The 15,306-nt window shown below is 43.1% G+C and overlaps 1 protein-coding gene across 2 annotated transcripts; it reads right to left on the bottom strand.

Annotated features, from left to right (window-relative positions):
- Positions 1–1,226: 1,226 nt before the first annotated feature.
- Positions 1,227–4,322, bottom strand: mnx2b (motor neuron and pancreas homeobox 2b). 2 transcript variants are annotated; one of them, XM_057025623.1, is made up of 3 exons: positions 3,625–4,322; positions 2,722–2,882; positions 1,227–2,222 (listed from the first exon to the last, which is right to left on the bottom strand). In XM_057025623.1, exons 1-3 carry the CDS (start codon positions 4,028–4,030, stop codon positions 1,815–1,817), a joined length of 975 nt encoding a protein of 324 aa, XP_056881603.1. In that variant the 5' UTR covers positions 4,031–4,322; the 3' UTR covers positions 1,227–1,814. The 2 variants fall into 2 exon arrangements, with proteins under 2 accessions (XP_056881603.1, XP_056881604.1); XM_057025624.1 differs by having other exon boundaries at positions 2,722–2,879.
- Positions 4,323–15,306: the final 10,984 nt, after the last annotated feature.

Here is a 15,306-nt window from a genome sequence, read left to right as displayed (position 1 = left end):
AAAACGTATTAATAATCTCGGAAATGTACGTCCTTGTGGCTATAATTTCATGTAATTTCGGATTAATCGGGATTAAAAAAGGTGTCTACAGTTTTGCCTTAACGTTCCTTCCAAATTAAGGTTAGAAAAATTACTCCATCCTAAAGGAGCTCAGGGAAATAAATTAATAATTAAAAAAAAAGTTTAAAGTGTTTGTAATGGACATTCATTTACATTCCTTTAAAATTCCTAAAACTTTGGTCATATCTGTTAGAAATGTGTTTATGCAGACAATTAAGGTGTCAAACCTGACCTTTGACCTTTATATATACAATAAATGCAATATAATAATATAATGTAATAGCTTTTATTTCAAACAACATCAGTTGTTGGCTTTACAGGTTAAAACTCTTTTCGTGAAATCAAAGTACCTTTGCTACTAAATTCTTCTCTTTATCTGCAGTTCCAAAATCAATTTTTCAATTTAAATTATTGCGGTCACCAAAATAAGATGGACAGATTCAAGGTCAAGTTGTTTACTCACAGTAGATGATGTTGGTCTTTTAGACTTGTTATTATTAGCAAGAATAGCTCATATATCATCCAGTACCAGTCTGTTGTGTTCTGGGCCATCAAGTATCTCTTAGTTTAGCCACGCTTTGCTCCACAAGAGGGGGCTGCTCACAGCCAGTTAAGAATGCATTTAATCACTATATAAACGTACGACTGTGGCCCGAGAAAAGGCAAAATGATGCCGTACTGCATGTCCTTAAATCTGCTCTTTAATCACAACCCCAATAAAAATGCCCCTGCTGCAGTTACAGTCACCATCGCGCTTGGGCCCCTGGAAATTAAAACGGTCCTGTGTGACATCACCATCAGGCTTTTGATTGCTTTACCTTCTCTTCATTAACTTAATTATTTGGCCATCAATAAACCCCGTGGAGTAATTAATATCTGAGTGCTTTTCGTAATAAATTGAAGCTGTTAACTGTAGATTAGCTTAGCTTCGTTGGCTGGGAAGACTCAGTGGTTGTGTCCACTGTAAAAAAGCTGTCCACTTTTATGTTTAGTAAAAAAAACACATTGGTGATGACCTGAGCGTTCAGTTAAGGCCACTAGGATGTGGTCCAACTTTCCTTCATCATGTGAGACGCCTCTCACTGTTGATACTTTCACAATGTGTTACTTTATGACTAAATTCCCGCAATATATCGAATTTAACACTCAAAAACACATAAAAATCCTTGTGAGCTCTTCCAAACTGTTTTTTTTTTATTTCACAGTTACAGCACAAACAAGTTTCTCATAAATACACATATGATTCATTGAAATCATTCAAATAAATAAAATTAATTTACATGTGACGACGGAAACAAGCCCGGGAACGCTGCTGGCAACGAAGAAAAAAAAATCACAGTGTTGCGCAATGAAATCACAGAAGCGACTGGACGAGGAGGTGTTTGCTTCAGTTTCAGCAGCGTGTTGCTCTCGACACCTCCTGCAGGCTCCCGCCCCACCAGCAGACACCCTTTGGCATCCTTCAGTCCTGTTCACGATGCGCTCCAAAAGACAGCGGTAACCAGAGAGTCATTTTGCAGAATAAATGAGCACCTTTTTATGCATGCAAATGCAATGACGTGTAATTTGAGCTGTTTTAGCCACAGGATATTTACGCAGCACACCCGTGTCTGTGTGTATTTGCTGGCTGTGTGAATGATTCCAACAAATAACCTGAGCCGAACACACCAACATTATGATATGGCAGGGATGTTTTGGTGGGCCTTCTTCACGTTTCTGTGCGATGTCCTTTTAATATCTTGACAAAGGTCTCTTTACAGTCCCGCCCTGATCTTTCTGTCACCTCCTCCCACCTGAATCCCCTCCAGCTCCTCATCAGTGTAAGGGCTGTGGGGGTAGCCAGCGTCGGCGCCGCACTGCATGTAGTCCGTGGATCTGGGCATCCCGACTGGAAAACCGTGCTGAGCTTCCTCCTCCTGTTCTTCTCCATCCTCCTCTTCATCCTCGTCGTCCTCATCCCTCTCCTCTCCATCTTCCAGATCCAGATCTGTACCTCTCTCCTCTGCACCAGCGGCTCGTCTGCTCTCATCAGGTTTCTCAGCGGTGGTTTTCCCCTCACCGCGCAGCCGCTGCATGTCGGACTGGGCCGAGGCTCCGGCCTGCTCCTTCGCCTTCCGGCTGCGTTTCCACTTCATCCTGCGGTTTTGGAACCAGATCTTGACCTGGATGGAATAAAGTTGTTGGGTTTTTTTTCATTTGAGGGGCCAAAAGATGTAAACCTCAGAAGCATCCACAAACCCGAAGCACCAATTTCAAATGCAGTTCTTCAGAAGATAAACCCACCAGTTCATACTGGCATGATGGCTAAACCACCCAGAGGTTGTCGGGTGCTGTGCTTTTTTCCCGGCGTCGTGTTTTTCTCAAGTCGAGCTTTTAAACCTTAATCACAGCAGTTTCCCCCAATAAACAACTCCACATTTCAGACGTTCGACGGTGATTGTATCTTGTTTTATCTTAAGTGTGTTAAAAAGTTAAACCTAACTTATTTAATCACTAGGAGGAAAAAATGGAAAACTAATAACACAGAATAAATTCTTCAGTCTGCCGAGTTATCTGAGGAATGCGGCTGCTCCGAGTTAAATATGAGCCTCGTAAAACTCGGTTATCGATGGGTGCTGTGATGAACTTTCAGTGAATTCAGTAATAAATTTGCCCTCTCACCTGCGTTTCGGTCAGCATGAGCGAAGTGGCCACTTCGAAGCGTTTGGGTCTGGACAGGTACTTGTTGAGCTTGAACTGGTTCTCCAGCTCCAGCAGCTGCTGGCTGGTAAAAGCGGTGCGGGGCCTCCGACACTTCCCCAAAAGACCAGACTGAGGGCCTGCTGAGGGAGCGGGAGCCACAGTTGTTGGAACTTGTAAAATTATTTATGCAGCCAACAAACCCACCTGGTTCTTTATTCACTTTGTTTGCCTTTTGATTTTATAATATTTCTAAATGAATCTTAATTTAATGTACAACAAAAGACAATGGGGATGTAGTTTAATTACATTTTTTGGGGGGGTGGTACACCTGCACACATTCTGTGGCCATCTAGTTTATTGTTGATGGGGAGGACAAGCAGAAGCAGAGACCATAAAAACACAGCCATGCCATTAACTTAATGAAAATTCAATGAAGGCTTTGGAGTTTTTATTGATGAACTACAGAAGGTTTTAGGTGTTGGCTTTATAGATTCTTCATCACACAAAGGCAGTCTTCATCAGAGTGACATTTATAGAGGAATAAAAGGGCCAAAATTAAAATATGACAAACAGATAAGCAGTTAAACTGTACTGAGCTAGATATGTGCTGCTGCTGTTCACACAAAACGCGAAGATCTCGGCAAATAGGAAAATCCCCGTGTAAAAAATGCACAAAACACGTGTATTACACAATTACGATATTTCAAAAAGTTGGCAAATAATTTGTGTTGAATGAAAAAATATTGTTTTAAAAGCACATACAATAGAAGGTGTTCTAAACTGGGCTCTTACCCTATATATCAACTAACTGTCATAAAGTTTTTACTGATAATGTCTATTTATTATATTCAGCTAATGTTCAAACAACATGCTCATACTTACAGCTGTAATCGGGCAAACGTGGGATCATGATCCCAGCGCGGATCCAGTGCTCCAGGGGCAGAGATCCCGCCAAGGCGGCCGCCTTCAGGTGCTCCGGGTAGGTCTGCGCAAGCTGCGTGAAGCCGGTGTATGCAAACGCAGGGTGCTGACTCCCGAGCGCGGACAGGGGGTACATGGGTGCCGGATACAGGCCGGGAATTGAGGCCAGTCCTGGATGTGGGAGGTTCAAAATGCCGGGTTTCGGGATTATTCCAGTCTGAAGTTGCGTGGCGCGAGGAGACGGGGTGTCCGCACGGCGACAGGAGATCGGGCTGCCCGCCGGACTGTCGCAGCTGAGGTCTCGACTCCCCCGGTTATTCTCATCTGCGAGCAGAGCATCGATTCTGAAGTTTCTTGATTTCTCCATCGCTGTTTGAGTCGGTCAAAGACACAAAAAAAAGCCCAGAAAACAAACCGACTTGGAGCTTTGCGGCCGCGCACCTGTGCCGTGCGTCACAGCGGAGGTCGCGTTCACAAACTCATGCGTTTTCCCTGTCTTGTTACAAAGGTTCAGGAAGGTCGACTCAACTGATGTCCCTTTAAGTCCATCTAAAAAGCTGCAGATCACACATGTCAGTCACTTCCGCGCGCGTCCTGGTTAACAGAAACCGACAGAACAACAAAGGTGTGCGCGTCGCCCTTCTCCACCCCTCAGAGGCTGCTGCGCGCTGGGATTGGCTGCTGCCTGAGCTGCGCTGACGGGCCTCTAATCAGCTAATTACCTGCTCGTTTCTAACCCCAGTAAGCGTTCAGAGTGAGGTAATGTCCAACCCCTGTCCCGCCTGCAAACACCCTCAACTGCATCAAGGAGCGGAGGTACATTAGAAGATTGGACAATTGTAGATTGGACACCCCAGATCCCCGGATCAACTCAGCTGATCTGAGATAAAACGTCTCAAAACACACTGGTCAATAGTATTTATTAACTGCCTTTTTTTTAATCATACAGACATGTGTACTTGAAGTTAATGACAAAAATAGTTAAATAGTTGTCTTAACACAACTAAACCGCGGAGGTGGTCAGTGTTAACATGTATAGATAAACATGTAAACAACATGTTACGGCTGATGTTACAACAGGCCCAAATTAAGGCGCCGCATCGTGGTTGAACAATTCAGATCGAGGTCCAAAGCATCATCCTCTGGAAGATCATATTTACAGAAGCGTAAAAACAGCAAACCAGCATTTGTTTCAGTATCACTAGTGTTTACAGTGTTTACACTAGTGTTTACTATAAGTTAATCATGTATTTTACAGAAACAGTCCGCTGGACCTTGACCTAAGAAAATAGAAGAATGGGCAATTACATGATTAATGTTAATCCATCATGAACGCCAGGACAAAGACTCGATTTAATAAACAAACAAATTAATTAATCATTTTATACTCGAAGCAATTTAAATAATTCTTGAGACTAATTGTTTTAGTTGGTTCAACTCAAAATCTCCTCCGTGCTGTCCCAGAAATATGAATATTTTCTGTTTTTCTTTACTCAGTTGCATAAGGAAACGTATGTTGACACGCTATGGATGCTGGTGCTAAACTTTAAGAACGACATCGCATTGCTATATATTCACGCTGGGAAAAGTGAAATCCATGCGGGACATGAATAAAAGCGGATAATTCGGGCCCCCCACCCACCCACCCGAGACCACCCATGATATGTAATTGGCTGCTGCTCCGTCTGTCGTTGACCTCCAGGAAATTGGAGCGCTCTTGGGGGCCCGCCCATCCCTCACGCCCATCCCTCACCCCCCATCCCTCACCCCCCATCCCTCGCCTCCGTCCCTCACCCCTTTCCGATTTTCTGTCTCTCCCTCAACTCTCTGTCAGGCAGATTACGCACGCAACCGCCTCCTTTGCTGAAATGGAGCTGGTTTAATTTGCGCCATGCTGGTTTCTCTCTCTTTCCAACAGCCAATTCTCCCTCGGAACCTTTCTTTTATGGGTTGAAAGTAATTTAAATAGTCCAGGTACAAATTCACCCGGGCCTGTTGACGGGGGCGCACAGATTAAATGGATTGGTGGAGGCTGGCCTGTGTGCGCCCCTGCTGCAGCTGCGCGATCCTTGATCAAATGGCTGTTCAGCGTCAGATCTTTCCAAATTTAATCTTAAAATGCACTTTGCAGCTCAATTAACAAAAATGTTTGGCCGGTTGGCATTCACCAACAGCAGTAAAAAGGAAACCGAAGACTAAAAGTAAATGAAAATATTCTGACGCAGCCATATCACTAGATCATTTTACTGAAACTCCGGTGTCGTTCAAGGAGAACAAATACAATGGATCTAATTCTCGTTCAAAGGTTTACAGATAAATTAAGTGAAAATTTGTGGACTGAATTATTTAAATATATTTAGATTAAGCTTTACCCTGTTTATTATCATATTTTAACAAACGGCTCACATAAACCCTGAAATACCCCAAAACTTGTCCCCAATCATTTCAATTACTTCCTCTTCCGCAAAACTGAAGTCTCAAAGTACTCCACAAATAATGTGTGTAGGCTATTCTCATGTTCTGTGTCTGGTTAAATGTACATTTAGTTTAATTGACTGCATTATGGGTAAATGTCTTTAATTCCTTAAATTCTTAATTCAGTTTAAGAATGTGTCAACAGCGTTGCATTGGCAATGAGGGAGGTCGCCAAATGCTGAGAAATGAGAAAAATGCTAACTTTCTTTTTCTCTGTCGTGCCCTCTTGAACCCTTGCGGGAATCTTCAGTGTTCACACTGTGGGAAGACAATTGGTTCAAAGAGGCCGACGGTCCTTGACGGCGCCCCACAAAGCCCCAGTTTATTGACAAGGTTTGAGTCATTTAACCCAACGACTAGCAGGAGTTTACTGAAAGATTAAAGAGCTTATCAGCAATTACAGGCGTATTTTTCAATCATTACCACAGCTCCGAGACAAATTGCCCCGAACTGAAACTAATCCAGGTGCTCTGTGCGAGCCGGCCTCGTCAGCACGTTATGGACTCCTACTGAGCTGCAGATTTATTTAACCTCCTGATAAGACTCTTTCAGACTGTTGATAGACGACAACAGTCGGGAGCTTAAATAAAGGAACTAGAACCTCGGCAATTTGTCACTCCGATAAGTCCCGCACATAAAAAAATGAAACAGGACAGGCAACAGAATCTTGGATTATTTTCATTGATGTTCTGTAAGAAGACACTCTGGTCCTCGACGGGGCATGTTTGCCAGTGTCCGTGTGCATGCAGCGGGGCTTCCTCGGGACCCTGATGAGCAGCATCACTTTTCCCACAGGCGCTGGACAGTCAGGCGGCAGCTGTGATAAATGATTTGGGAGCACAATGGGCCCTCTGTGGAGTGGAAATCATCTCTCCATGCCCACTGTAATTAGACTAATTCCTGACGCATAAATCAGCTGGCTTTCTGTGAGACCTTGAAACTAAAATTAATGTTGTCTCATTAAGAAGATAAAGGTAATTTATTACAGCTTTACTTCTACTTCTACAGGCCCGGTCATTTATTAACCAATATTGAGTTTTGCCATATGACATCTAGCCCATGTATGTGCATCTCTTGGCTTCTCTGGCCTTTTCCCTCGCCGCTCTCAGAGGAGAGACAAATTAGTCTTTTGCTGAGTCCGCGACTGCGATAAAGCTATGTTAACATCAGGAGAACCTGCGCAGCTCATGTAGCACACACAGCAGCATTTAGCAGCTTCAAGCTCCTGATAAATCAGCCACAGCATATTCAATCGTAAACCTTTAAGTCCGTGTCAGAACGGTTGAACTAAATCGGGGGTTGTCAAAATTGCAATGCCGAGATTGCATTTTCTGACCGATCAAACATCCGCCCCTGGCACATTTTAGATTTTCCTGTGGGGATTTTAACGATCTGGGTCGGCGGTTTGTCTAGGATGTCTTTTCTTACCATTTACATGCGTTACAATACCACCTATGATGGCCCTGACTGGGGAAAAGCAGCAATTAACCAAAGATGGATGTATGTCTTACTGTTTTAAAAGACAGGTGATCCTATCAGACATGTAATTGTGTCTTGTTTTAAAGGTCAGTTACACTGCGCTTGTTAACCTAAAATCCAAATTCTTATGAATTAGCTACCACTGCTACCGGCAGCCCGCCTTACGATGCGTGGCAGCTCACATTTGATCCTCCATTGAAAAAGAGTACATGCACACTGCTGGTTTTAAAGGTCTCTCTTTGATTTCCCTCTAATGACAGATAACGGAACGAAACTGCTTCCTTGCATCTCCCAGATATGAGCTTAGCTAATCAATGGCAACTTGATAAAGTGCAATAGAGGAAAAACAAATAAAATCGCAAAGGTCCAGAGTCTGCTTAACATATAAATTGGGGAATTCCAACCATGCAAACTTCCATCTCTTCCTCAGGGTCCCTGTTTGCCTTTTCCACACTGGAAACAAAAGCTTCCTTTCAGCACAATCCAGTTCAGTGTGAGTTTTATGGCCATTTAATGGGTCCTTCCATAACAGCTCTGTGTTTTACTATCACGTCTACAAGGGCCCCATTGTGCATAGACATGAGAAGATAGGAGATAAATGCGCCTTATCAGCCACGACAACACATCATTACTTTCACCCTGGTATCTCACTATGCCTCGCCATCGGGCATTATCTGACCACTTATGAGGACATTTATACCCATCAAGTGCTTTGAACCTCTCCGACAGTTAAGTTTACTTTATCCACTTCTCAGTTTCTGTAGATCAACACTGTTTTAAAGGCATTCCCATGCCATAAATACAATGACCTTTCAGTCCGCAGGATGGCTCGCATTGCCGTCTGCAATGGCCTGTAAATCTGCATGATTGCTTTTCCTTTCGGCAAAGAAGCTTCTGCCATTTTTGCCATCAGGTAATGTCTTCTTATTGCCCAATTTACTGTAACTGCTAAGTCAAAGCAAAGTTCACAGGAGGTAGGAAAGGAAAGGGCAAAGTGTCAAAGACTGGAAGGCAGATGTGCTCCGCTGTATCTACTAAAGCCTAGCTAAAATGATCGCCCCACATGTTTTGCTACAGAATTTTTTTAAAAGCACAACTTCTTCAAACTTGAAGACAATACAGATATTGCAGGACACCTACTATGTGTCAGTCCTTTAAGTTAATCAACCTCTGCAGGACTCCTGTGGTGCCGACTCCAATCAGATAATGATACTAAGAACCTGGTCAATATTGCCCCCAAAAATTCAATGAATTGATCGGTCGCTTGACCTTGTCAATAAACTAGTAGGGCACAGTTCAGAGATGTCAATCTGTGATGTTATGGCAAAGGTAAATCTCAGCTTTTTCTGTATTCAACAGCTCTCAATTGATCAAAACCCTCAGAGGTGTGACACATCGGACTTCCTTTCTCACTTTTATACCCAGATGGGTTTTCCTGTTTAAACAAGATAAAAATGTCTGAGTTATTTTCCTATTTCTAATTACGTCTAGTTTGCCTTGAACACCAATTTCAGAGGAAGTCTCGTATTAATCCTGTGCAGTGCACGTATGTTCTTTGGAAGTGGTTAAACGATGGTTGTTTTTGCACACTTTGACACTTTTCTTCACCTCAGTGATATTTGCGCTATTTATGACTACCAGGGTGCAGAGGTCAGGAAACTCATATCTCTCTGTCATCGTGCTAATTGGGTTGAATAAGCCGCCACTCCTCCCGATAAACTCTGTGCGCTCAATCTTTAAAGTGGAGGAAAATTGTTTTTATTCAGCCTTTCAGGGCTGAACCAGCTGGCCTCTGTGCTTCGAGTGGGGTTGAGAACTAAAACCACTGGCTCTGACCAAGCCTCTAGATGAAGCAAGGTTGGACACGACATACATGTTTGGATGCCCCTGAGGATAGCGTGCAGTGTTTTCACATGTGACGTTTTGTTGATTCCTTCCCTCCACCTCCCTTTGACCTTTGACCCTGATCTAGCCTTTTGATTAACAAGAGGTAAGAAGGCACAAAGGCGGGAAAGATGTAACTTTAGCATTTTGTACACAGCTTTGTTATACATCCGCCATAGATGTGTTCCCTTTTTATTGCGATTCACCTTTCTTTTTCATTTTATCATAAATAATTTGAAACCTTTGAAATTTCAAAATCATAGTTATATGATTCTAGTTTTAAAGAGAAAAACACAAAACCTTAGATTTGTATGGCTTCACCGCAATGATAGTAACATTTGTCACCGTTTAAATATTGATGCGACATCAGCGTGACGTAATGGCGCTCTCGATTCCTCGTGAAGCTGTGACGTGTTGACTTGAAGGAAATGTTGCAGGTGTGCCAAGGGACTGGTTCAAAGAGAGGTAACTCAGGGATTAGAAATACTATTATTGTCTGCTCTGTCAGAGGTTCTGACAAGCTCAACAACGGGATGATGAAGTGGATGGCGGATGATTTGTCTCCTGCTCTGAGCCCAACGTGAATCTGCGGTGATTAATTACAACGTTCAGCATCCCGTCACAGATTCCTCAGATTCCCATTTCTTTAAAGAAGAGAAGGCTGCGATGCAAGTAGAAGAACGGAGTGCAACCCTGCAGGAGTCCCCCAACAGCATTAATTCACATCAGCCGTCACCGATCTGACCACTTTTTTTTTTTTGAAAGACCTTCAGTGTCCTTCTTTTTTCTTGCACTGGCTTATTTTCCTCATCTGATAATGCAGCAATATGGAAATAAATTGTTCCATTAGGTGCACTGAGCTCTGCTGTCAACCCAACCACGCCGCACCACTAATGGTCGCGTGGTTGATTATGACTAAAGATTTATGAAAAAAACACTCTGGTACCGTGCATTCTTTAGACATTGGTGTTTTTCTTTTGTGGGCAGAAATAAAACAACACAAACCCTCACATGAGGAGGGCCTCTCAAAGGCGACACGATGGCACGCGCGGCCTTTTTCACAATTTCGGCCGGCAGGATTAAGGGCTACTAAAAAACCCTTGTGTCTGTGCTTCCTATCAAATTGCTGCGGAACAAAGTTGCTATTTCAGCCCGCATCTGTTTGATTGTTAACCGCAGGCCCGGGCTGCTCCTCCTTACAACACAGGTGTTTTGCGCATATGTGCACACACATGCTGGTGTGACTGATCCCATTCATCAGGCCAGTTAACCCCTTGACAGCAAGTAGTAATCCAGAGCAGGCACTCCCTCTAATTAAACCCACCCCTCTTCCTCCAGAGGATGCCTCCCCTCCGCTGGCAGCAGAGACGCTGACCTTCCAACCCAGCTCTCATTGCTTCTGGGGGTATTTTCTACCACAACTGCAGAGTGAATCAAGAGGTTTCTGCTGAATGAGCAGTTTATGCCAAAATACTGTGTTTTACTGCAATTAAGTGGGCTGAAGCTCTGCATATTGTCCCAGTTTGAATGGTGTTAAATTAAAATATTTGGGTTTTTAAACATTTTATTCGGAGGCAGCGTTCAATGAGATATACCTGCTCTCCAGGCCTCGTTTAGGACCGCTGTGACTACAAAAATTAATTATAAGTAAACAGGACCTTTACTGTACTGCTTGATATTTTTTTAATTTAAAAAATATTTGCTTTTCCAGGGCTGTTCCAAAGCTGACAATGAAGCATTTACTTTGTTCATTCAGGTGTTGACTTTATCTTTTAAATCCAGTCCATTTTCCGGTGTTTGATGTATGACAGATTAATGGACATTTTCTTTCATCCAGGAAGTAATGAGTGTGTATGAAATGGCATTAATGTATTTGAATTGGCACGGAGGCTCATGGACGACTTTTGTGTGGCACGCAAAGGTTACGGAAAGTTTAAGATCGGGCCAATCTGTCAGATTGACGGCATCAAAGAGTCAGGAAGCATTAGTACAGTTCCTAGTTGAGGTCCAGGTCATCAATAACACAAAAAAGAATAACCTCACATTGTGAGTGTGTGGTTTTGTAAGCGGTTTTGTATAGGTTTCGGATTGATAAGTATCATGCAAATGTATGTGGGGCCTCTATAACATAAAATTCTATAGCATAAATCCTAAATTCTGGGTGTATATAAGCTTGCTTAGAACTGTTATTTTTCAATTGCATCATGCCTTTTTATCGAGACTTTTATTATTATTATATTACTTCAGAAAAATATTTGAATTAATTAATTTAGATGTTGTTACTGCCTTTTTGCTATTGCCTTTAATAAATATTTTTTATTGACAAAGCAAATCCAGTTTTTAACATCTAATTATCAATCAACTGTGAATGAACTGTTCTGGATAAAAGGTATTAAAATATTCTTTCAGAGGCCATTTAAAGCTCAAAGCTTCAGCGTCAGGTCATCTTTTATAAAAGAGGTAATTGCATTCAGAGGTTCATATTAATGTGATGCCGCTACATTTATCGCTTAGCTGGACATACCATCACTAGTGACCCTTTCTCTGAACAGTAACACAGGCTTCACGTCCCACCAGCGAACAATTTCTAATCTCATTTCCACACCACTTTTCCCAAATAGGCCCGCGTCAGCTGGAATCTGCAGCTCATTTTACTGTGGCGGCAACCTCACAGTGTCACTGTACTATTCCATTGGCATAATTGAGGTGGGTCAGATGATAAAGAGACCTATAACAATCAATGCAGGTGAAATAAAAAACAGCTCCCACTTATTACATTTGTCCTTTTCCAACGGCCCCTCTCAGATAAAGGCAACCACAAATGAGGAGGAGGAGGAGGAGGAGGTGGCTTAGGAGCATCAGAGCTGGGCCAGATGAGATGTGACAGAGTGCCACTCTTCTCAAACACCTCCTCATCAGCATGACACAGCTGTCACGGCCCTATTTCAGTAAAATTAAACGGCCTTACGGTAAACTCGCCTGCACACGGGGGAGGGGGAGGGGACTGGAGCACACGTACGTGCCTGTAAATGAATAAGCTTGTTGTATGCAGATGCTCTCCTGGTCCCCCCCCTCCCTTTCAAGCACCCTCCTCTCCTTTTGACATGATAATGGCTCCAAATTGATGAAGACACTTCACTCATTCGGTGACAACTCCGCTGGCGAGTCACATAAACACTTCCTCCACGCCTCGCTGTGCATCAATCATGGCCGGGGCCCTCCCTCTTTGTGCGCTGGGCTCGGGCACAGGAGGAAGTTGTTTAATCAGCTAATTTGCTCTTCTCCGTGTGCCGTTAATGACTCTGCCTCCTGTGGATTATCTGGTCATCCCGTCCACTTAATCAGTGCTGATGAACTCATCAGACGATTAGCCTCCTTTTGCCTTTTGCCTTGTTCTTTGCAAAGGTTTGTAGGCCTGTAATTAAAACTAACTGGCCGGGGCAGCTTTCTCTCTTTATTTGGTGGAAGAGTCATTTCAGGAGTGCTCCTGCAGTGGACCAAGACGGCCAAACTGTACAACTGAAAACCCAGAAGGCACGTAATTAATGAGGTGATGGATGTAGAGCGAGCCATGCGGTGCACCGACAGTCCCCCACAGCCCAGCGTCAGTAAAACCAATGGGTTTATGAAGCAACACTGGCGTTTTAAAGCTGTGGATGCTTCCCACTGTGGAGCCAGATAATCATGCTCACCGCGACCTTTACCTTCTGACCTTGACCTTCTGACCCACTGAGTGAATAGCAGCAACAACCCCAAAGAATTCCTGTCAGGATGTTTCCAAGATACAATGACGGCAAAAGTAGGACGCATGGACGATGAGTAGAAGTATTATATATCATAAAAAAAAAACACGGGCAAGAGAAAAGTTTTGCTCATTTCCGATTCATAGTTTGATTGATTTGCATCAATTTGTCTCAAATTCTGTCAGTGCGTTGTCAAGGTGATGAAGGGGCTTTCTGTACCCCGTGTACAGGCAGAACCTCATAAACACCCAAAGGACACTTGGAATCCACACTCAGATTTCCTCTGTAAAAAGACTGATGAATGTTTCATTTGCTGGTTTGATGTGTTTTTTAATTTTACTTTAGAGAAAAATGCAAACTTCATGCCTAAATCAGCAGAGGGCTGTATTTACCAACACTTTACAACCTATGATGCATTTTATACATCAGGAATTACCAAAGAATAAAAGCCAAGTTTTGATTTAAGAGGACCAGATCTGTCTCCCAGTCCCCCACAACCCAAATATTTTTGATTTCTTCCTATGGTTAGAAGGTTTAATAGAAGAACAATCACATTTACTGGGTCAATTCATTAGTTTACGGTATGTATTTCTGATATGCTGGACCCTTCCAGTCTTTCAGAGTTGCTGGTTTTAGCTGCTTTTGCAGCAGTACTTTTACTTAGGGTGAAGGAGTTTTGATGCCTTTAAAAAATTCATAACATCCAACCTCCACTGACCTTATACAGCAAATAAAAACTATCGATCTTCCCTCCCCAACTCCCACTTTAAAAGACTTATTGTAGGGGTCCATTTCATCTAATCACTTGGCAAAAGAGTCCAGGGTCTAAATAAATAAAGAATAAATTTTAAAAAAGTCCCCTGGCCAACATGTTGCTCTCACCTTTGTAGATGAAATTACCCGAAAAGCTGTTACAAATCAATATAATCAATGCAATCAGCTAACTGACACAGGCAATCTCTTGCCAGTAAGTAAAATACCCCCTCCCCCGGTGGAGATCTTTCAATCTTTACTGCCATAATTGCCCCCGAGGGTGACGTTAAGGTGTAGCATTTTGTACACTTAATTAAATTAGCGAGCGGCGTGGACAGGGTCCGGCCGCTGATCTCTGTGAGGACAGATCGTCTGGCCCTGAGCCAGTAATTAAGCCAATACCTTTCCTGATTACGCCAATCCTCCTTAATTAACTCATTATGCATTTTAACCCAAACACTCCCGTGAATTAATGAGCAGAGAGAAAAGCTCCGGGATGAAAAGGACACCTCCATCGCAAACACAAAGTCATAACTCATCCACTCAGCAGGGCAGACGTAATGTCCATATTTCTCCCTCTTTCTGCTGCAGCCAAGACTAATTTGGACTTGAGTGACAGCAGTTCTCGGCCTGAACACATAAAGCTTTAAAGAAATAGCAGCTCCGGTCTGGCAGTAGCAGCAGAAACTTCCCAGCGGAACCATCCAGAAATTGCTCCGAAAGAAAGTTGTGCATGCTTATTTCAAACATATAGGTTGACATTGTTGGGGCCACATGGGTCCAAAGATGAGAAATTTAAAATAAGGCCCAGGGCAGGAGTGCAGGGGCACGGTGACAATGTGACCTATAATGCTTTGCTAATTAAATAATATACTAACTGATTCACCGCCAGCGCTGTAAAGCCTGTGGATTGTTTCGAGGGTGAGAACTAAAGCACGTTGGGTTGTGAATGGGTGAAACAGATTCAAACACACAAACCATCTGCTAACAAACACTCAAAATTGGTGGAAAAAATGCTAGAAAACACTGAGTCGACCTTGAGCGTGTCTTGTATGACATCATTTCAGGCAATCTGGAGCGTGTGCTGGCGGGCACCAACGGTGGGGGCAGAGACATAAACACCTCCACCCCAAGCCAGTCCTCGGGGAAGAACAAATCATTTGTGACATCATAATTCAATCACGGCGTATCCTTGGGCCTTTTTTTTACATAAAAAGTTATGATCATTTTAAACATTGGTGTTACGGTGTTATGTTATGGCTCTGTTGTTGTTTGTGCCTGATTAAGCGGGAGTTAGCTTTAGAATCCT

This window comes from Takifugu flavidus, chromosome 2 (genome assembly GCF_003711565.1).
Source record: "Takifugu flavidus isolate HTHZ2018 chromosome 2, ASM371156v2, whole genome shotgun sequence".
Lineage (NCBI taxonomy): Eukaryota > Metazoa > Chordata > Actinopteri > Tetraodontiformes > Tetraodontidae > Takifugu > Takifugu flavidus.
The sequence above is the reverse complement of the archived record's forward strand: the minus strand, read 5'-3'. Positions and strand labels throughout refer to the sequence as shown.

What these genes read in the sequence shown, in the direction of transcription:
- mnx2b (XM_057025623.1), bottom strand. Translation starts at nt 4,030, where the DNA reads ATGGAGAAATCAAGAAACTTCAGAATCGATGCTCTGCTCGCAGATGAG. An exon ending in ACGTTTGCCCGATTACAGCT is followed by an intron (nt 2,883 to 3,624) that starts GTAAGTATGAGC and finishes CCGCTCCCTCAG; the next exon opens with CAGGCCCTCAGTCTGGTCTT. An exon ending in TCATGCTGACCGAAACGCAG is followed by an intron (nt 2,223 to 2,721) that starts GTGAGAGGGCAA and finishes TATTCCATCCAG; the next exon opens with GTCAAGATCTGGTTCCAAAA.